We start from the raw sequence: 23006 nt of genomic DNA on the forward strand, positions 1-23006 counted from the left end.
CCACCTATTAGTGCCATGTGTAATCCCCATTCTTGCACTGTGCGTTTTCTCAAGGTACTGGAACTCGCTGCGGAATCTGGTGGTCTCGTTGCTAAACTCGATGAAATCAATCATCAGTTTGCTGTTCCTGCTTTTCCTCTTCATTGTGGTCTTTGCTCTGCTTGGGATGCAACTCTTTGGAGGACAGTAAGTCACGTTGGTCCTTCTCTAGCACTTTCGTCTGAATTTCATGTGATGAATATTGACTACACGCCTACACCCCACTCCCTTCCATGTTTTTCTTCAATGTTTTTAATACTACTGCAGCCCCACATCAGGATTTTGAGCTCACGCAGTCTAAGCTGACACTCCAGTGCAGTGTTTGTTGGTAGCATTGCATTATCGGAGGCCGTCCTTTGGATGAGACATTAAACCAAAGTCCTCTTGTGTTTAATGTCTTGTTTTCGACCGTACCATTGATCACCCCCCCCTCCTTCCTACCTCTACCCTTCCTGCCCGCCACCCCTCCTGAGCATAATCCCCAGCTTGGGTCCAAATCCCTGACTGCCGAACACCTTGGGACGTTCTCCCGACGTGAAATGCGCTGTGTAAATGTCATTTGTTTGTTTATTTATCCTGGCCAACAAATAAACTTGGTCATTCACTTCATGACTGCTTGTGATAAGGTGCTGTATCAAATACAAGACTGCTGCCCACTGCTTTCTGGACTCAGCCACCGTGTATTCCTATCAGGAAAAGTGAATTAATATCATCTTTGCAGGTTTAATTTTGAAGATGGGACTCCTCCGACAAATTTCGATACTTTCCCAGCCGCGATCCTCACTGTATTCCAGGTAAGGAAATACACTTTCATTAGGTAAATGAAACCCAAATTACTCCTCATTGTTGAACCACGGTGTCAATTGTCATGTTAGATGTTGGTTGATATGTGTCTTGTATCGTGTGTCAGCCTGGGCTCAGTTGGTTGCGTTCTCGCCTCTGAATCAGAAGGTCTTGTGGGTTCAAACCCCAGACCTGAGTTTTGAACTCACAGTCCAAGCTAATGCTCCACTGCAGTGTTGCAAATAAAATGAGTCATTCACTTCACGGCTGTTTAGGGGGCAATTGCGGTGTGCAAATTGGCTGCTGCATTTGCCTATAAGTACACAGTTACTACACGTTACAGCCAATCAAAGTGCATTGAGACTGATGGGAAAGGATTATTACTAGAGACAGTCAGATATGTACACAATATTAAGGGACAAAGTCATGGAGTAAAGAGAAAGAAATAGGATAAATAGATCTAATAAAATGGCCAACAGACTCGGCAGGCTGAATGGCCTCCTCCTGTTCCTATGTCAAAGGCCCAGTGGGGTGCGAGGGGGAGGAGGGGGATGGCACTTGCGATTATGATGCCCAGACCTGATGTGCCGCATGCAGTCGAGAAGGAGCAGACAAGGCAGAGTAACTGGATGTATAACATTAAGGGATCAAGGCTGCAAATCCTAATTGAGCATTACAAGTGAAAAGGCCAGCAGCCAAGGCTTGATAGATCTGCCTGCTTGGCTTCCAGTCATCTCTCCCACACAAAAGTCAAACACTGAACAGACACACACAATCGCTAGCTCTCCGGAGCAGCAGGTGAGCGAAATCACAGGGATTAGTATTGTGGTCTGTGGGTTCTTGGAGCGAAGGAGTAATTAATCAAGTCCTACATTACATTTGCCTGCGTGCATACAGTGATCAGCCGATTTTTATATATCACTGGCAAGTCACTCTAGAAAGGGAGACTCACAAAAAAAACCCACACACAGTCACTGCTCTTTACAGTGAATCCTGTGAAGCACTTTGAGGTGTTCTCCCAACATGAGGTCCTGCATCAAATGCAAGGATTGTTATTATTCAGCCACTACCCCCTGGATTTTATATTCTTGGGTTAATAATTGCACAGGTCCTGACGGGTGAAGACTGGAATGCAGTGATGTATTTCGGGATAGAATCCCAAGGAGGCGTGAAGAAAGGAATGTTTTCATCCGTTTATTTCATCATCTTGACACTGTTTGGTAACTGTATCCTTCAAAGCGTGGCCACCGAGTGCCATGGGTATTGATTGCTCTTTTAAGCCCGGCTGGCGCTGTTTCAGAGAACTTTCTCCTGTTTATCCTAGTCTCTATCCCCCCCCACAACCCCAAATTCACCCTCAATGTCAAATCACTTTTCCACCCGTCCCATCGTTCTTCGTCAGATGTTCCTGGCGAAACTTGGCTGCCATGTTTGCCCACGTTTAACAGCTTTAACTTCCTTTCTAATATATTGTGTTTCGTAAAGTTTTGAGACGTTTATTCTTTTAACAGGAAAGGTGTTTGTATCAGTGTAAGTTGTTGTTGTTGTTGTTGCCAACTGGTTATTGCGGTGCGTTTGGTGCTCCTTTTCCTCCCTGCCATGCTTGGTCAGTGTGAAGCACCTCAAGATGCTCATCCTGCAAGAAAGGCACCCACATAAACTGTGTGTTATTGTTCTCCACCTGCAAGGGTGTCAGGGAAAAACAGTGCCTTGATGTCAGTCTAGTGGTGGAGCAGCAATCCTGAACCATGTGTGTGTTTCATGACTCATGCTTAGAAACAATAGATTAGACGGAGATGGAGAGTCAGAAGCTGTGGAAAGAAGACTGGGGAAACATGATTAAGCCCATGGTGTGAGTGAGATGCAAATGTTTCCTTTTTGTTTAAAGAAAATGTGATCTCTTTGACCTTAAAACCCCTCAATTTCCTTAGCGCCGACCTGAACAGACACCCTACTGAACGTCTTCTTGGCAATTGCAGTGGACAACCTGGCAAATGCTCAGGAACTGACAAAGGTACGGTATTCTGATCATTGCCTCAGCCACAGGTATGAAGATGCACTTGTAAGAGGCGAGCAATGTCGATGGTCAGTTTTTGAGTGAAAGATATTCTCCTTTGGCAGCTGATATGCTGAAGACCTATTAGGTGCGCAGTGATACTCATTGCATACCTTTGGGAGAAGGGAACAGAGGGAATTAACACAGGGCATGGACTAGTTGGGCTGAATGGCCTGTTTCCGTGCTGTAAAGCTCGATGTAATTCTGTTGTAGGTTGTCTATAGCTGGCCCGCCTACACCAGGCAGAGCTAACATGATGTGTTTGCGTTCCCCTGGAGAGCTTCATAACACAAAGATTCGCTATTTTTAAACAATCAGTTATTTGCTCCCACACCGGATAGTAACAGCTTAACACTGCACTGCAGCTGTTTCCAGTTATATCACTAAAAACTGCTGACAACGCAGATTGGAGAGTTTCTTACCGTCTCCCTGTTTAGGACGAAGAAGAGATGGAAGAGGCAAACATTCAAAAAAATACCATCCAAAAGGCTATCGAAGTGGCTGACGTCAGCCCCATCTCGGCAGCTAACCTCTCCATAGCAACGTAAGTCCAGCATTTAATATTTCACAGGCTGTGTTTATTGAAACCACCTCTGTGTTTTCGTAAGCCAACGCTCGCTCTCTCTGTTGCCTCACGCCACTATTCTCAACCCTTTTGTTTCATGTTTTATTTCATCCAGCCAGCGTCCTTCTACGTCCATCCCCATCCCGATGGCTTTGGTTTGCCGTTTAGCCCTGATGACAGGGCCCTTATGCAAGTGTCCTTTGTAACCAGCGACGTGCAATCCAAAGAGGGAAATGAGTTTCAACGCTCCCAGGAGCGTTGGGTAATGTCCTCGGCATTCCCAGGCCGGGCAAACTCCAAACCAGGCATCTCTGGCTTGGCTTTTGGTAACTTTACAACTGGTATCTGCGTGGGAGTCAATGATATCAGATGATGGAGGAAAAAAATGAGGGGGAGGGGGGAGTGGGGGATCAGAGAGAAACTCACAACGAATTAACATTCTGCTTTCGTTAAAAAATCTATTTTGTGTTTTTATTTTAAAACTCGCCCCCCCTGTCCGTTCTCCAAATCTGCCCAGAAAGATATAAGGTGTATTATCGCAGACGTTCACTTGCATAAGATTCATCTGCACAAGGGTAAAATGTTCTGTTCTTACTTGTTTCCTTATTGCCTTAAGGTGAAAGGAAAATGGTTTTGTTTGAGACGCCTTGTCTTTCCGTTCACCTTTACATTGCTATGATTTGTGTTTGCTGGAGTCAAGTGAGTACAAGCCCCACATTTCCATCGATTCCTTCCTTCCTTCCTTCCTTCCTTCCTTCCTTCCTTCCTTCCTTCCTTCCTCCCTCCCTCCCTCCCTCCTTCCTTCCCTCCCAACACTCCAAATACATTGGGATGTCCTTCCATCTTGACATCCCAATGTATTTGTTGTAGATAAATATTAATTTTCTTACTAATTTTTTCAGTTTGGGCTTTTCAGGAATTTTTTTTTCCAAAAGCAGGACATCAGAGCTAATCTTCTTGACATTGTGTTTGCTTTTTGAAGGTTTTCCTTTTGCATTCGCTATACTGCTTGGGACGTTGCTTTTCAAAGGAACCAGTGTTGCTGAGGATTTGACTTGATTCTTTCAAGAACAAATTAGATAAATTTCTGTTCGGAAATAATATGTAGTTTGGGACATGACACATGCATGTGACTGCCAGGAGGGTGGAAGGCGAACTGGATGGACCTTTCGCCCAGCAAATTCTTATGTTGGAGACTGATTGTTGCTTTGCTGAGTTGATCTTGATATAAATGTAGTTTTTTCCAACCTGAAAAAACCCCACCCTGCTTTACACCAAGTCTCTGAAGCTCTGGACATCTACAAATGCAATCTACCTGTGAATATGATAGAACCTGTTGATCTTTTCCCAATGTATTTTTTTTTTGTCTCATCTTTTTTGCATGTGCAGTTTTGTAAAGCAAAATCGAGATGCTCTATCTCGCAGCTCGTCAGTCTGCAGCGTAAATTCACCGTGAGTTGCTCTCTGTTACAATATTATAAAGTAACCCCTTCAGAAAGTGTCATTCACCATTGTAACACCAAGTGTGAAGAGCGCATGTTGTAAAGACATTTAGTGGCTGTGCTCCTCTTACTGTTTGGGCAACTCTTCTACATTCGCTGTCATTAGTGGCTCGCTTCTGTGCATTTCAACCTGTTGATACCCTGTGTTTCTTCGACTTTTCTACAGTGAATCAGGTAACAGATTCGACTCGAGTCTTAATATTTCAGCTAAGCTAAACTCTTGCTCACAGTAGATCTCATTCCATCAAACTGGCTGATTGGGGACAGAACAAAATGATTTTTTTTAGTTAAAAAAAATCCAAACAGTCTTAATTCTCTGAAGCCAAATGGACTTAATAATACATTTTATTTGGGGCGTTTTAAATACAGAGCCCAGGTTTCCATTCACGGGGAGAAGTTGTTTCAGGGTCCACACTCAAACTCTGTTGTTAGCATTTCAGACGATGCAAATTGTGGGCAATTCTTGAATTACTTAAAAAGAACCTTTTCGAGATCCAGCTTCCAAAGTAAGGCTGAATTGAAGAATTTTTCAAAACTCTTGACGTGCGAAGAGGAAAGACTAAGTCTAGACCCCAAACCAGAATTTGTTCCCCTCTTGTGCAAAGACAGTTACAATGGATTTTTTTCTCCTTTAATAAAATATTTTTATCATTCCTATTCAGTAAGCGTTCATGGGAGCCCTCGTGCATTGTTACCTCAAGTAAACAAATACCAATTTACAATTAAAACTCTCCAGTTAGTTCACTTTCCTCCTGACTAGGCAAAATGACAAATATTAACATATTTGTGACATGGCTACAACTCAAGAAATAGAAATCCTCCCGTTAATCTGTGGCAATTTTTACCCCACAGTGCAGTGAAAAGAATTTTAGAACCTGTGGTGGAAGGTTCCACACCATCAAGTTGAACAGAGATAGATACCGCCACCATTTCTCCTTTCCCCTTCCCTGAATATCTGTCTAGTCTCAGCTGCCGGAACATTTGTTCAAAATTCTCAAGTTTGATCCCAAGATTGGTTTGGTTGACGAAGGCTCTTCAGCTCATCCTTCCAGAACAGAACACCCACCCTTACCATCACCCCCTGCAGTATCAAACTGCTTTTTAAATGAGTCTTAGTGTCCCTGGCCTCTACTGCCTTTCCTGGCAACCCTTTCCAGTTGTTCAGTGCCCTCTGAGTAAAGAAAAACTTCCAGGTGTCTGTCCTCAAATTACCCTGTGCAACCGCTAATCTTTTGTCTTTTTGTCCAACTGATTTGTCTTTGTCTGGAAGCTGGGTTTTCTGGCAGCTCTTAAAAAAGGAAATTGGCTTCCAAATTAAGACAGAATTTAAGAATTTTCCAGTTGCAGCTTAAATTTGAAGACAAATTGGTCTTACAGGCTAAGGCTGGATGAAATTGTGGTTTCCCCCAATGTCTTATTAGTGCAAACCTACTAATCTTGAAGAAATACCGTCTCACCATCTCATTCCAGTCACCTTTTGGGATGATTGTTTAATGATTAACATATTTTTGAACTGCAGTGTAGCATTCAACGTTTAACATTTTGAATTGGTAAGCAAATTAAAGCCGTCATTTCTTTTTAAAAAGACAATTAAGAAAAAGTATTGTGGAATCTATTCATTTCCAATACAGGATCATACTCAGTGCAAAGTACTTAAAGTTCAAAAAGTAATAAAAAATATAATTTTATTCTATTGATAAAAAGTAATTTTCTTTTGAGTCACAGTTGGTTACGCTTTAGCAAGTAATTATTATCTGTCTTACAAAACAAAAAGGGAGGGGAAGTTTTCTTTATACTCTCTGTCTTGCACAATCTTAAGCTTCCAAGTGCAAGTGAAAACTATGCTTGGGTGTAAATCAAGACTTCACAGTAATAACATTAAATCATTAAAGACTTGCTTAATATTGATGCTAAATTATTGGATCAAATCTTACTCCACAGTGATAGACGAGCAGGCAGTCCAAAAAAAAGATCACTGAGCTGGATGTGGTGAAACTGTCATTTCTTAGCCTCAACGCACTGGTGCACACTGTAGAGTGGAGCGTGTGTGTGTGTGTGTGTGTAGTTGATCTGTGGTCTCACGTGAAGGCTGCTGTCTTTGGCCCGTCTGTGTGTGCACCTTCGCTGCGTGTGTGTATGTGAGTCCTGTCCATCGTTTGTAGCAAGTGTGATTCTGTGCTTCTACCAGACATCTGGCTGTAGGATTTGTGGCTGGTAGTCAAGGCTATTAGGCTGAGCACTACGGCAGAACAGCAAAGCCTGGATTTGGGTTCCGTAGGATGTTTCTTCTTGATCTCAACTTTGCTGTTCTCAGTTTCTTTTGTTTCCTTTCTCTCTCAAAGGAAATGTCTCCGTTTGATTTACCTTTCGCGTCAGCACAAAATCAGACCTTGCCTTTCACGTACTCTCATTGTACTGAGGAGCTGCTGCTGCTTGACGATAGAGTCCAACAAATGGCATATTTTTAACATAGTCATTTGCTTGTGGCGCTGTGTCTTTTCCGATGAGGGTGATTGCATTAGGATTGCGGTGAATGCACGTTTCCGGCTTTTGATGGTGGCTTTTATTGTCCGGCCTCTGCTGGAAACGTGTATTCTTAAGAGATTTTGGTTGGAGCTGTACTTCTGGCAAAAGGATAGCTCTGTTGTTTTCAACAGTTGCTTAATTTATCTGTGTGCGCGGGCACCAAGTTTCCAAATCGGTCGGGGTTTACGGTTAGCCTCTCTCTGCAGACGCGATGGCAGACACAGCTTTACATTGCCTTTTGTTACTTTGTTCCTCGTGTAGCAAAGATCTGCAGAAGTCATTCAAGTCCATGTCTGTTTGGGAACAAAGGACCTCTCAGATCAGACGGCAGAACCTCATGAACAGTCAGGAGGCGTTGTTTAATGAACTCAATGACGAGCAGCGCAGAGTCTACGCCTCGTCTCATCAGATCCGGCCCGATATGAAGACCCACCTGGACCGGCCTTTGGTGGTGGAACCCAGGAACAATCTCCGGAACAGCATGGAGAAGCTCCGTCCAAGCGAGGGGCAGGACTATGAGCAGGAGAGACTGGTGCAGCCAGAGAGCTGCGAGGTTCCCAAACGCCAGCACCGTCACCGCGACAAGGCAGGGGAACATGAGAAGGAAGACGGGGCTGTGGACAACGGGGACAATGGACTCAGTGGCAAGGACGAGCCACGGAGGGTGCACAAGAGCAGGAGCAAAGAGAGTGAGCGAGATCAGGAGGGCAGGAGCAAGGAGGGGAAGAGCGAACGGAGCAGGAGCCGAGAGGGAGGCAAGAGACATCATCACCACCACCCGCAGCAGCAGCAGCCGGGTCCGGCGGAGGAGGCCGGGGAGAAGGAATGCAGGCGCCATCGGTCTCACCGGCCTCACGCCAACGAGCAGCAGCCCAAGGAGGGCAACGGCACGGCCAACGGGGCCAAGGGCGAGCGGCGAGGGCGCGGAGGAGACGGGACCCGCTCGGGGAATCGAGACGGGGAGGCGGCTGGCAGGACAGAGAGCTCGGAAGGGGCGGAGAAGCGACGCAGGCACCGGCAAAAGGCGCTGTCCACCTGCGAGGCGGAGGGGAAGAGGGAGAACGGGGAGAAGGAGGGGGAGCCTGTTCCGAGGGAACGCAAGAACCACAAGCCAAAGTAAGTGAGCGTAGGTTGTTGTCGTGTACCAGTAAAGCTATGTTGATGGCCTCTGTGAAAGTGTTTTGATGATGAGATAAAAGTTGCCAATTTGGGGCTTGATTGAACCCAACGTCTTCTGGTTCAGAGGAGAGAGTGCTACCACCTGAGCCAGGCTGTTACGCCTTATGATTGATGTTACTTGAAGGCAACATCAGGTTGATGTACAGTATTGATTCCCCTTCGTTGGCTGGTGTACCCACCTCAGACGTGAGGACAAAGGAGCACTTTTTTTTGTCTTGAGTATCTGCTGAATTCTAGGCATTACCTCGCCCTCTCTGGTGGGTGCAACATTCGCGTTGTGTGCGACTGCAGGAGACGGGATGAGATATTGAGAGAGTAAAGTGGTTCCAGTGTAAAAAAAATGTATTGTCGGCTTCTGTCTGGCTTAGACAGTAACTGGAGCGCGAGGAGAGAGTGTTAATTGGGTTGATCCGCTCTTGAACTGTGAGTCCTACCTCTCTCTCCCCCTACCCCTCCCCTCACCCCCCCCCCACAAAAAACTATATAATGTTGATTCAATTTTCTGCACAGATGCACACTCACTCTTATGAAAGGTAAACGAGCTACAGCTCTGCAGAGCATTGATTTGCTAATTGAACAACGGCATCAATTTTTAAGGACAGCTGGAAGCCATGTTCCATTCCGGAGAGACGGCTGGTAGCTATTTTGTGTCTTGATGATCCTGTGCGGCCCCGGGAATAATGAGCTCCTGTGGCAATGTGGACCCCACCCCTCTCACTGCTTCCTGTTCACGACTGTTTGTGGGGACGCTGCAGTGTGCCACCGGCTGCTGCGTTTCGCCGAGAAAATACACAGTCAATCCACTTGATAATATATCCCGTGAAGTGCTTTGAGACGTCTCAATGATGCTTTAAGGCGCGATATCGATCGCAAGGTTTATTATTATTGTCATTCCTGTGCACCAGCCGCCTTTTCATACCGAACTGGCCCATTTCCGGGTCTCCGGGTGGATAAAGAGTCAGCAAAGAAACAAAGCTTAAATCTACTATCATCATCGAATCATAGGATATTGCTGCATGGAAGGAGGCCAGTTGGCCCATCGTTCCTGTGCTGGCTCTCTGAAAGGACCATCTGTTTAGTTGCGCATGTTTCTCTCCATATCCTTTAATATTTGCCCGTTCCAGATATTTTCCCCAATTCCCCAAACAGTGGTGTGATACTGGCAAACTTCTGACTTCACTACCATTGCCAAACTGCTTTCTTATCTTTTGAATCTCGATTTGCTGGAGGTTAAATGACGGATGAGCCTTCAGCCACTTTGCCCCCCACCACCCACCCCAAACTCAGCTGAAATCATTCCCCATTCCTGCCCCGCCCTCCCACTCCCCTTCCCTCTCTGCTTCCAAATCCCATCAGAAGACCTAATTCTTCGACTGTGCTTTCAGCCACCTCCTCTCCCCTTCAAACGCCCTAGTTTCTTCCTGCTCTGTCTTGGTAAAGTGCTTTGAGATGTTCTCGCCATGTGAAAGGTGCTGTATCAGTGGCAAAGTGTTCTAAAAGCCTATAGTGTAAGTTGACGACTGTAGAAGTTCAGGACTAGAATGACTTTTCCAATCACAGTATTGGGCTTGATGGATGGTGACAATTGAGTCTGATTGAAATCAGACTTTTCTAATGTGGAGGAAAAATGTATGATAATGTATTGGGATCATCACACCCCCCACCCACCGCACTCCCCCCCCCGCTCCCCCCCACCCCATGACTCCCAGACGTATCTCAAACAATAATTGCAGTCATTTTTGTTTGTTCATTCTTAAGGTTGAAACCCAAACCTCTCTGGTGACAGAGCAGACAGTGAGATGATCTATATGTCTGTGTTATACCATCGGCTGCTTGTATTTCACGCGGTGATTGTTTTAACTAAGAGTAAAGAAGGCTTAACCGCTGTTTGTTGGTGGCGATCCTTCTTAATAACGAGAAAGGGAGGCTGTCCGTGTAATGAATTTAAGTAACATTTAAAGAAATGGGGATCGATCCTGACAATTGGATTGTTGCGTGTAATGACCCAATTTAGCGTTGAGACCCCGTCATTGCAATTTTTGTCTGGACCCGTATATAAAAAAACACCTTTCCCAATCTCGCCCAGGAAAATAAAGCCGACATTGTCTTGTCAAGGCTCATTAATGCATCGGTCAATGTTGATCAGACAAAAAGCCCACTGTAATTTGTGGCTTGTCTTTTGACCTGTTTTTTTGACTAATGAATTTCTAAAACCACTGATTGAGTATACAAAATCTCTCTCTCTCTCTCTCTGTCTCCTCTCTTGCGCTTTACTTTGTGACTGATCAAATTTCCACAGAGAAAGCCAGGCCCCTGTTGATCCAGTCATGTTGGGTACCACTGCGTTGCCACCTACTGGTACTGTGAAGCACGTTCCCCAACAGCCAGAGGACGCTGATAACCAGAAGAATATCAAACGAGTCCCTACAAAAGAGATAGATCACACCATCACCGTCAATATCCCAGTCACCATCACCGCTCCCCCTGGAGAGACCACAGTGCTTCCCGGTAAGTGATGAACAAAAAATAAAAAGGGGAAACATTAGCGTTGACTTCAAACTGGATCTCAAGCTATTACACAAGCTCGGTCGATATATTAAATGTAGCACTGTGGTGATAGACATTGCACCCACCTGTAGTTGACAGAGGGTGTAAGTGAAGGAACAAGAAGATGCCAGCACTCTCTTGGAAGACTTGTGGCTTATGTTTTCAACGCGATTTGGTCAGGTTGCTTTGCATTAATAACCATTACAACCTGCATTCGAACACCATTAGAAATCAGCTTTGGTACTAACCAGTATCACACCTGTGACAATGTCCATATGACATCTGTGTAACTGAGACCAAATCAGGGATGTTCTGCAATCGGACTTTCGGTCACCCTTCTATACCTGACCTTCCTGCCCTCCACCCCTCCTGATCCAAACCTCCAGCTTGGGTCAAATCCCCGATTGTCCAAATTTCCACACACCCCCACATGAAGGGATCCATACAAATGTAATGTTTTGTTGTTGTTTTGTACAGAATTCTTCAAAAGCAAAATGTTTCTAATTGCTTAGTTTCATTGGCATTGAAATATTAAGTTGAAATTGGACCAAATCACTCCTTGTCCTAATTGGCAGTCATCAGGGTACAAATTTCCGGGTGTTGTATTGGAAAAAAAGTGACAGACTATATATAAAAGAGAGAGGGCGATGAGTCTTGTCACCATGATAACTCTGGTCATTGTCAGTCAACAATGTAGATCTGGAAAGTCAGACAAAAAAGGAGGAAAAGAAAGAGATGGAGGAGGAAGACTTGACCAACAAAGGACCGAGACAGATCCTGCCTTACAGCTCCATGTTCGTCTTCAGCCCTACAAACCCGTAAGTATTGGCAACCAGACTTGTCAGATGCCACCTCAATCTGGCAACATCATCCATTTTAAAAACGCTCGCTTTATGTGACTCTTAACTCCTTCTGAATTCCCAAACTACCACAGTTTATTTTTTTACAATTGCTCATTCACTTAACAACCTTTTGAGGGGGCTGTCTCTGTGCGCAAGTTGGCTGCCGTGTTTTGCCTACAAGGTACACAGTCACCGCACTTTGCAGTAAATCCCAGGGAAGCATTTTGAGACGTCCACCCGATGTGAAAGGCGCTGTGTCTGATGTAAGAATTATTATTACTATTCTCTGTTACTTCGTGCCTTGCGAAATGACAGAACCCTAGAGGTTTACAGCGCTCTCTGAAAGACTTATCTGTTTAGTCTCATTCTCATGCCCTTTTCCTCCAGACCCTTTATATATTTATTAGCCGGTAACAGTGATACATTGGCTGAATATTTTTGATGAACACCCAAAGGGAAAATATTTCAAATCGGAGTTTGATGAGAAAGGCGCTGACTCACACCATCCAGGAGACCCACGAGTTCTCTGCCGCTGAGCTCACTGCAAAAACAGAACCGTGCCAGATTGCAAATGTCTTGGTCACTCATAACACCAATTTGCCCTAACACCGGCCAAATATTGTACACGTCAGAAATTCGAATGCAGTGCGTTCAACTGCATAAACAGCAGTTTACAGTCGAAGCCCTTTAACCAAGGCTTACTTAACCCGTGGAAAATAGGAGAGAGAGACGCATTTGGAATCAGAAGTTTGGATCGAACCTGACTTGATTGCGCCAATTGTAAGTGCCCCAGATAGGGATCTGGTAAGGCAGGAATACCTGACAATGAACCAGGCAGCTGAGCGCGAGATCAAAGGACAGCAACACAACCGCGAGCCCCAATCCAGTCTAAACGATAACGTTTTGACACCTTGTCACAGACCATCTCTCTTCACGTCCCCGAATTGCAACGATCGCACTTTACCATAACAAAAACCTTAACCGCCCACATCCAGGACTCCCTCTGACAATCGCCAGGCTTCCGGCCTCATTGTCTCCTCTTCCTGACGGGTGTCAGCTCCCTCTACACTCCCATCCCTCGTGCAGGTGATGTCCAGCTTCTTTGTTTTTTCTTTGATTGGCTTTCAGTCATTCTGCCCCCGCTCTCTGGAACCCCATCCTCTGTCTGGCCATATCCCCTCACCACTTTTAAAGCCCGCCCTTAAGACCTCTTTGTGGTCACATTTCCACCCAGCTTCCTCAGCCTCCCTTCAACCCCCAACCCGGCTACCGACTGATGATTTCTGTTGCATCAAATGCACGGGTTATTAGAGAGATCCTTGGACATCAGACACTGACATTAAAGGCACAAGGGATGGCTCTATAGTCTATAGTCTCCCTAGATCACCTCTTCATCTAGTCTTGCCTGCCTGCCCTCCTTCTGTGCTACAAGCAGTGGCCTTTTCCAGCCTAATCATGTCAGTCCAGATGACGAGCCGCAGTGGAAAGGTTAAGCCATCTTTCCATTTCAGACACTGATCGACCTCGCTGCCCGGTTCCACCTTTTCTCTTTGGGTTTCAGCTCCAGCGTGCTGCAAAGCTCCTGACAGGCTCTGCTTCTCCACCCGCTCTGGGACCAGGCCGTTACCATGGTTACAGCCGGCTTGCTGTCTGTGTTTGCCGAAACGGAAATCATTGATACTCTTGGGCTTTTTAATGTAGGGATTTTTGTGTGTTGGGCGGGGGCTGTGTGTGAGCAAAATAACGTATTTCAAAACTATGTCCACGGTTTCTCAACGAAAAATATCGGCTTATTTCCTCTGTGAATTGAAAGCTCGCGGCTGTATTTTACGCCGAATATCAGAGTTTGATGTGAAGCGTTAGTTGCTATCGTGATAAAAGACCTCTGATTGCTAAGGTAACCCATGTCTGGGCTTAGAGATGACTATATCTGTGATATATGTTGAATTGCTGTGACGTTTCGTTATAGTATGAATATAGGAGACGAAACCAAAGTCAGAGTCAATGGCTGCTGTAAGGCTCGACATTTGCCAGGTTCTTCCCACTCGTCTCCTGTTAACCCTGTACATGCAGCGAGAAGACTGGCAGACAGTTCTTGGCAATAGCAATCCGCGGTAGCTGCTTAAACTCCCGACAGTACTACGACACAACATTGTGGGGTCCCCAAGCCCTTTCTCTTACCAACCTGCAGGCGCCTGCACCTAATACTCTCTGGAGTCAGGTGAGCAGGATATGTCCCTCCAGGGAGAGAGAGAGAGAGTGCGCATTCCGATCCAACAATCTATCTCCGGGATTTCCACGTGTAGGTGGGATGCATTGGTTTGGATGCTGTTAAGCAATGGTGATGGGTTTCCGGGTGTGTCAGACACTCGGCTGACCAAAAAAAAAAAAAAAAAATGGAATTAATTGGAGGTTGCCAAATCCATCTGAATTCAGAAAGTGGATTCAGAAATGCCAATAATTAAAGAATTCAATTACAGTGATAAATAGTCTGTTTGCAAACAAAATCTAATCAACAGAGGAGAAATGTCTTGCTGCAAGCCATCTGCTAGGTTGATAACAGATAAAATTATCGTGACTCAATTGTTCAGACTGCTGGAGGGCATCGTACATAAAGGTGAAAAGTCACAGCAGATCCAATATTTCTACAATTGAAAACCCGACCAAGTAAACTTGTGCAAGAAAACAGCACATATCTGATACCTCACCCAGGAGGGATAATAATAATAATAATAATAATAATAATAACAATGCCTGCATTTGATATACTGCCTTTTCATGCCCACAAAATCCGTGAAACTCCAACCCCCCCTTGGTGGGTTAAATGGGATTGGAAAAGTAACTGCAGAACAAAACTTGCGTATGCACTGAGACAGCAGTACAAGAAGACGTAGTTTTAGAGTTGCAACAAGGCAACTTCAGGATAGACACCGGGAAGAGTTTCTTGACCTGATGGGAATTAACAGGTGGAACAGGTTGCCAGGAAAAGTGGTTGAGGCCAGGACATCTCAAAGCTCTTCACTTCATGTGCTGTAAAAAGTAGTGTGGCTGTGTGACTTGTAAGCCATCGCTCCAGGAAATGATTAAGGAACTGTCAAGTCACCTTTCTGTATAGTGCCGACCCCCAGTGAGTGAGTGCTTGGTGTGGTAACGGTGGCGTCTCTCCTGTTGTGAAGAGCCCCTTCTCAACTCCTCCTTCCCAATTTTCAGGTTCAGACCTTCCTCTTTGACCGTGCCTACGGTCACCAAACCCTCTCCCCCTGGCTCGGGCTCGTGCCCCATCACTGGCAAGTGCTATCCTGGTGAGGGGAGCTATATAAACGCAAGTTGTTGTTGTGTTCAGTGTCCGCAGAGCTTGCCACTACATAGTCAACCTGAGATACTTCGAGATGTGCATCCTGTTGGTGATAGCGATGAGCAGCATCGCACTGGCCGCTGAAGACCCTGTGCTGGCGGTGTCACCGAGGAACGATGTGAGTTATCACAGCAGCCATCGCAAAGAGCTGCCATGCCAAGTATCACATTCTACATTCCAAGAGGCTGCGTTAACTATTAATGCTTCGCAAAGCATGCCCTGAGCAGAGAGAGAGAGAGCGAGAGAGAGAGACTGAGCTCCTGATAAGGACCACAGATATGGTCTTTGCTCCCTGCTTATCTGGAAACATCCTTTTGCATTGCTACACAAAGTATTGAGTGCAATTCACTAAACCTGAGTTGTTACTATCTGGAAGACGCTGCCTGAAAGGCTGGTGGAAGTAGATTCGACAGTGGCTTTCAAAAGGGAATTGGATAGGGACTTGGAAAGGAAACATTTGCAGGGCTGTGGGGTAAAGAGCGGGGGAGTGGGTCTAGTTGGATAGCTCGTTCAAAGAAGTGACTGCAATTACATTGTAAATTCTGATCAAAGTCTTGTCTTGTTTCTTCAGGTCCTGAAGTATCTGGATTACGTTTTCACGGGAGTCTTTACGTTTGAGATGGTGATAAAGGTAAGCGATGCCCGTACGTTCTGGAGGCTTCAGAATCTCAGCCCTTCAAATCCATTGTTGCCATATTATGACCCGGTACAACACGGTTCCTCGATTGATCTCATCTTCACCTGCTGTTCTTTTTGTTCTGAGCGTTGGTTATCCTATAGGTCTATGGGACTCTGCCCTAGGCTTGGGTTTCTCCAGGAGAGAGACGATGGGAAATGTGTGTGTGAGCTTGAGTTAGCTGGACTGAGAAATTGGGGCTTTGGCAGTTGGCAACTAATTTTCTCTGTTGAGTTCACCTCTCCGTCACTTTCCTTTCTTTAAGATGATTGATTTAGGGCTAATCCTTCATCCCGGCTCCTACTTCCGAGATCTTTGGAACATCCTGGATTTCATTGTGGTCACTGGAGCCCTGGTCGCCTTCGCTTTCACGTGAGTTCAATGTTGGTGCATTTCCTCGCCGAGAGCTGATGATTTCGCTCCGGGATACTGCCCTACATGATGGATGCTATATACAATGAAAATGAATGCTTTGGTTGTTGATTTGAAATTGCGTGACTGGAACCCTGGGAGCAATAAGTCAATTGGAAACATTGCTCGTAGTTTACAAAGTTTTGCATCCTTCGATTTTTAAAAAATCTTATTGTCTTTTAGTTGTTGTTTTTGTATAAACACTGGTTTTGCCCAATGACCTGTTTCCGTGCTGTTATCAATCTATGTAACTCTATGCAATATTCTTTTATTTTTAAAGTAAGATTATTTATAAGGAGAGGAAGGCCTTTCTGGTTCCATCTTTTTTTTGATGATGGGTTCGGTCGCCAATATGTATTGTCGAGTCTGTGCAGTTCCTCCGCTGGCCTCCGCTCTGCACCTTGCAGGGAAATGAATGATTTTAAAAAAAACATACAATATATAGTGGCGATGCCATTTTCTGGGTATAACTCAAATAACTAAGGCAGGGAAGTCAAGTCTCCACCACAAGACTTGACCACGGCCATCAACCAGCCTTGATCCTCTGTAAAATATTTACTATCTGACAGTGCGTCAACAGCCACTGGGCATTAGTACAACCCTAAATAGACATCCCACCCATAGAGCTGTGTGCGTAATTGAAGAGTATTGTCTTATTTTGTAGCCAAATTTGGTCACTTTGGATTCTGTTTCCTTGCCTCTCTTTGTTCTGCCAAACGTTGATTGTTCACGGGCATAAAAAATTAACCTCGCTGGCATATGTTGCATCCTAGCTTCTTCCGCAAGGCTGTCACATGAATGTAAAATTAGGTGCCACGAGCACAAGAGTCAGGCCTTTGGAATAAACAACACTTTATTCAGGCACAGTAAGGTATGCCAGCAGCTGTTTACTGAACCTAGAGGTGTCAGACCTGCGCACACGCAGCCGAGGGTGAATTATTTATTATGCATCAATACTCTTGTGGAGTGGGTGACCCGCGGATGTGATGGTTATCAGAGTATTCTCGCGAAGTGCCGTGCTTATCGCTGCTCGTTTATTTGTGCCCGGGGTGTGACCAGGGAGTGGTGGGCAGTCAGAAGCCTGGTTCCACCTCCACTTTCCATCCTAAATTAGGCTCCTCAATCATAGAATCTTACAGCACCGAAGGAGGCCATTCAGCCATCGTGCCTGTGCCTGTGCCGGCTCTTTGAAAGAGTTATCCAACCAGTCCTGTTCCCCCACTCTTACCCCATAGCCCTGCACATTGGAATCTATCCCATTCCCTTCTGAAAGCTACCAGCGAATCTGCTCCCAGCGCCCTTTCAGGCGTCACCGTTTACAAGCACAGGATTTGAAACGGGTCGAACTAGAATTCCTCAATTTTGAGCCCGTTTTTCTTAACCATCACACCTCCCAAGTCGCCCGAAACTGACAGCGCTCCGAGACGCTTTCCTGCGTGAACTCCAATATGTATAAATGCAAGTTGTTGTTGTTGTTGTTGAGTGCAGACATAGGACACTGTGAATTGTGTTGAGCGGTAACCGTCACAGCGACGCTGATGGCAATTGAAACAAGAATGTTTTAGAACTGATCTGCTTTCTCCCCATTTTTTCTCCCCCTGAAATGCTGGAAAATGAAATGAAATGAAATGAAAAACATTTTGAAAAAAAATGGAAATGAAAAACAGGAATTTACTCGGGTAAATCCTCTCTCCTTCGCTTAACACGATTATATCTGCATTGTTCCTGTGCGCGCTCACCATTTTCACCCAGAGTGATTGACCGGAAATGTTTCGCCTGGGACTCTATGCCGCGTGGCGAGGCAGTTCTGCGTTGTGGTTTTTAATTCATCGACAAAAACATTTAAAATCACCCCTTTTTTGTGCAGGGGAGAAAAAAAAAATACCGGAATATTTTTCAGGGAGAAAGAATTTTGGTTCTCACATATCAATTTTCACATGCATTCAAAATAATTTGGAATTATTTAGAATTTAGGCTCGTTTCAGATTTTGGGGTTCTAGTTTTTTAAGCAGTCAGCCAGCTCCATGAGTTCATTCCCTGCACTTGATGCTGTCGACTCTATTAGGACAGTGACTGAAAACAGAGCCTGAAGGATCAAGGCCTAATTCGATTACTGTTCATAATTATTGATCGTTACTGCCGAGATTTATCTGGTCCAACTGCAGCAATTTCCGCATGTACCGAATAATCATTGTAATTGCTGATCCTTTCGTGCTGAGCGTACAGCTCACTTAAGGAAATATTATCCAGGAAACTTTTGGTTCCAAATAATATGCATGCATCCGTCCGTCCACAACACACACATACCGTACGTAAGCTTTGGGCAAACAGATCACTATTGGATGAGCTCCACTTGTACTCTTGCAAACCAGGCAGAAATTCACCCCGTGTTCCTTTGCCAGACCTCTCTGTCCATCCCTAACATAAAGGCCTCTGCCTTTTCCCTTGAAAATCTTTAGGAAAACTAACTCACACCACAAGTGCTTCCCCGTCAGAGGTGTTGTGTTTGGGAGCTGCCCACCCTCCTCCTTCCATCTCCCACCCAAATTGCCCTCTGTCGACAGGTACGTTTGCCTAAAATACTCCCAACTGTAACGCAGTGGGTGCAAATCATAATAAGTCACGTGAAAACCGAGTTAAAGAAAGGCTTTTAAGGTGATGGTGAGTCTATTGAAGTCTGACACACATCACACAGTCTACATTTTGTCCCCCATTACACACTGTCTGGCTAGATATATTCTGACATTTCAATGGCATGCTTTCTTATTGAGAATTAAGATACGAGTGTCTTAAGTCCTTTTCGTCTGTGTATTAATCTTCTCAGTTGTACCTCCTAGTTTCACAAGCATTGTTTCCACGCCATGCGCTTGTCTATAAAAATGCTTTATCTCCTCTGGGCCACGAAGTACCACCTAGTCTCAGCCTGTACCATCATTTTGCCTGGAAATGTTTTAAGATCGTGCAGAATTGTGAAAAGCTCTTCAATTTCAGTCTTAATTTGGGAGCCGGGTTTTTCTTTCTTAAGAACTGGGGCGAAAAAGGGCTTCATTGGTACTGATTTGCAGAAATTTCCCACTGTCTCCATTTTTTAAGACTAAACAATCTTACAGGCTGAGATTGGTAGATATTTCAAGCCTTTCACGAGCAGCAAAAGGTGAGCTGAGTAAAAACTTCTTCCTCAGTTGTATAAACTATCAAACTCTTTACTTTCCTCTTGCAGGGCCGACAAGGGAAAGGACCTCAACACCATTAAATCTCTCCGAGTCCTTCGGGTCTTGCGCCCACTCAAAACCATCAAGCGGTTGCCCAAGTTAAAGGTACAATATTTTTACGTTATGGACTTTATTAATCGTTTGGTCTGATAGATTTCAAATGCATAAAGCAACAAGAAACAAAAAAAATATGTATTTTGCTTACCTGAGTCAGAGTTTGAGATTTTGGAGTCCAATTGAATAAACAGGAGTTTGATTTAAAACATTGGAGCCTAATTTGGCTGTTGCATTCGCCTACAAACACACAGCCACTCCACTTCACAGTAAAATCCTGAGAAGCACTTCAAGACATCTCAACAATGTGACGAGACACTGTACCGAATGCCAAAGGTTATTATTAAGGATTTTCTTTTTTTTATATACTAAGATTCAATTTGAGTATGTGATTTTTTTTATCATCTTTACCAGGGTTGGGGTTGGGATTGGGATTCGGGGAGTAAGGCTTGGAGAGAGAAACGTCTTGATTGCACTGTTCAACAGCTATCTTGTTTGATTCAAATTTATTTGCCAATACCTTGATGAGTATGGGGTTGGAAGTGATGACTGTTGGTGAGTCAACATGACAGACTGCTCTGCAAGTACAAGTTGTCCTCCTCACTTGTGTCCTAACTCTTAGCATGTTTGCTTCAGGCTGTCTTTGACTGCGTGGTGAACTCTCTGAAGAACGTTCTGAACATCCTCATTGTTTACATGCTCTTCATGTTCATCTTCGCTGTCATTGCTGTCCAGCTCTTCAAGGGCAAATTCTTCTACTGCACCGATGAGTCGAAGGAGTTTGAGAAGGACTGCAGGTAAACCCAGCCGAAGAAGGGGCAGAGAACTGATAAATACGTCAGCAGTCACTATAATCGGTCACTGCTGAGCTCCTATGCCGCTGAGCTCTGACACTCACTCCCTGTACCACTCCGTCTCGCACCCTCTCTATCTGTTTTGATCCCACTTTAAACCCTATCCCTTTGACCATGCTCATGGTCCCTCCCCCCTCTTCCCCTCCTCCTCGTCTCCCCTTTCCCTCACCAGGTGCCCAACCCCTTCTTTGTAAAATACTCCAAGGGCATTACCTTAAGGGAAGAGTGCTGTATCAATAGAAGTTCTTCAAACCACAAAATTCAAAAGCCCCCTCCCCCACTCCATTTCTACGTATGGGGTGCCCTCCACAACCCCACACTGCCCCCACCCCCTGCCCCCCAATCCCAACCCTCAGCTCGGGTCCAAATATCCCTGACTGTCCAGCATCTTGGGACATCCTCCCAACATGAAAGGAGTATAAAAATGTAATTTGCTGTTGATGTTGTTGTATATTTCTTTTCAAACCTTAACTACTGCTGGTGGTGTTACAGGGGTCAGTTTCTGGTGTATGAGAAAGAAGTTGAAGCTCAGCCCAGAGAGTGGAAGAAGTATGATTTTCACTACGACAATGTGTTGTGGGCCTTACTGACTCTCTTTACGGTATCCACTGGAGAGGGGTGGCCAACGTGAGTACAATGCCTTGGGCTCATGGGAATTACTCAAGCTCGGAGTTGCAAAAGTCCAATTCCTTCAGAAATGAATGTGCGCAACAAAAGTCGCTCCGAATGCCCCTTTGAGCTGAGCATCCTTCGACTGATTGGGAAAAATATTCATTGATACAGTCAGGTACATTATCAGTTCTTCATTTGGTGAAAGGATTGGATTAGGGTGGCCCGATCTACGCTTTTTGGTAGTAATTCAAAGCTCAGGTCACGATCTGCTTTAATGCAATAGGAAAGTGGGAACTCTGTCATTTCCAGCTGTCTTTTTTTTGTGAAATCATTGATAAACGGCCCATTGTGCTCGCTGCGTGGAGTGCCGATGGTATCTAAATGCCAAAATACTTTTCCGCTGTTCCAAAGCAGATCACAGCACCTTATTGTTAATCTTCTCCGAGCAGGGCTGGATGCCAACACTTTAAGTGCCTGTCCATGGCATTGTTTCTGTGGGGTACTGAAATATGTCGAATATAAATTAAGAAATATAATGCAAGAGGCGGCAGCCAATGAGCAGTAGAAATATAAAAGACGGTAACAATTTCAGGCAGGGTCAGGTAGATCGACCTTCCATCTAGCTCACCAGAAAATTACCCCCCACCACACCATCCACGTCAATGTACCCAATAACGCTGAGCTCAGCACCGCACTGATGTACTTGACGCTCCGTACATTAGGTGGCTCTACGTAAACGCGGACTGTGATGATTAACACATTGTGAGAAACTTCACTCCCAGAGATGTCCCAGTCAATGGTTCAGGGGGAGCTCAATTCAACCCGTAAAGCCCGCACACAGCGAGTTTTCATTAACGCCAACCCCCGTGGACGGGAACGGCCAAAGGATCAGACACTTAATCAACGGCGGAGCAGAGAAAACAAAAGATAATAATAATAATAGGGCCAACAGTTCTGTGAAATATTTTAACAGAGGTCTTTTTGCATGCTGTGTAGCAATATAGCAACCCCATCTCCTGGCGGCACCACCACCCCCCACAGCATTGTTTTACTGGAGCATATTAAATGGAGAGAAAACAGCCTTGAATCACAGCTATTCAGTGTCCCATAGGGGCCATGAATGGAGGTCTAGAGGCACATGAAGCAGCCCGTGTACTGTGGGTATTGATGAAAGCTCTGGAAATAGTCCCCTCGAGCCCTATAATGCTAACATTGAGCTGGTGCAGTGCGACATTGTTGTGCTTGTTTGGTGATAGTGGTGGGAGGAGGAGATGGGAATACTGGGAGTGGGGTTGGGGGGCAGGGGGGGCTCTGGTGGCGGTGGGGGGCGGGGGAAGAGATAATTCTCTGATGCTGATTGTAAGATATAAGATATTTATAAGATGCTGCAAAAAAAACAATTATTTATTTATTAATTAATTGATTAACGGGACATTGCTGTGTGCAAACTGGCCTCCTGGTTTGCCCACAGATTACACACAGTCACCTCACTTCTTTCAACATCGAATATCGAATGCGAGAATTGGATTATTATCGTTATTATTACAACAATAATAATAATCCTCGCATTTTGTTACAGCTTCTTATCGCGTCTTCTAAACATCTCAAAGCCCTTCACGGAATATACTGTAAAGTGTAATGACAGTATTTTTTGTGGGCAAAACGCAACAACTGTGCACGTAATCATTCCCCGTGCTGATTCGAGCGAGAGAGGGTTGTGAATAGCTCTGGAGTGACGATAGTACCTTCCTCCTGGTGGGGGGAAGCGGGGTTCAAGTTTATCCATGGATGAT

At 45.0% G+C, this 23006-nt stretch overlaps 1 protein-coding gene across 1 annotated transcript in view; it reads left to right on the top strand.

The window, feature by feature from the left end:
- The window catches only part of cacna1ba (calcium channel, voltage-dependent, N type, alpha 1B subunit, a), a 127171-nt gene that overhangs the window by 74306 nt on the left and 29859 nt on the right, over positions 1 to 23006 (top strand). The window contains exons 15-28 of the mRNA XM_042337397.1: positions 55 to 186; positions 761 to 833; positions 1931 to 2048; positions 2769 to 2836; positions 3316 to 3422; positions 7733 to 8587; positions 10950 to 11158; positions 11883 to 12015; positions 15383 to 15512; positions 15966 to 16025; positions 16336 to 16442; positions 19702 to 19798; positions 20384 to 20544; positions 21094 to 21228. Coding sequence (XP_042193331.1) covers positions 55 to 186; positions 761 to 833; positions 1931 to 2048; positions 2769 to 2836; positions 3316 to 3422; positions 7733 to 8587; positions 10950 to 11158; positions 11883 to 12015; positions 15383 to 15512; positions 15966 to 16025; positions 16336 to 16442; positions 19702 to 19798; positions 20384 to 20544; positions 21094 to 21228 — 2385 coding nt within the window. The remainder of the gene's footprint in view (positions 1 to 54; positions 187 to 760; positions 834 to 1930; positions 2049 to 2768; positions 2837 to 3315; positions 3423 to 7732; positions 8588 to 10949; positions 11159 to 11882; positions 12016 to 15382; positions 15513 to 15965; positions 16026 to 16335; positions 16443 to 19701; positions 19799 to 20383; positions 20545 to 21093; positions 21229 to 23006) is intronic.

Source organism: Callorhinchus milii, unplaced genomic scaffold (genome assembly GCF_018977255.1).
Source record: "Callorhinchus milii isolate IMCB2004 unplaced genomic scaffold, IMCB_Cmil_1.0 Scaffold8, whole genome shotgun sequence".
In the NCBI taxonomy this organism is placed as follows: domain Eukaryota; kingdom Metazoa; phylum Chordata; class Chondrichthyes; order Chimaeriformes; family Callorhinchidae; genus Callorhinchus; species Callorhinchus milii.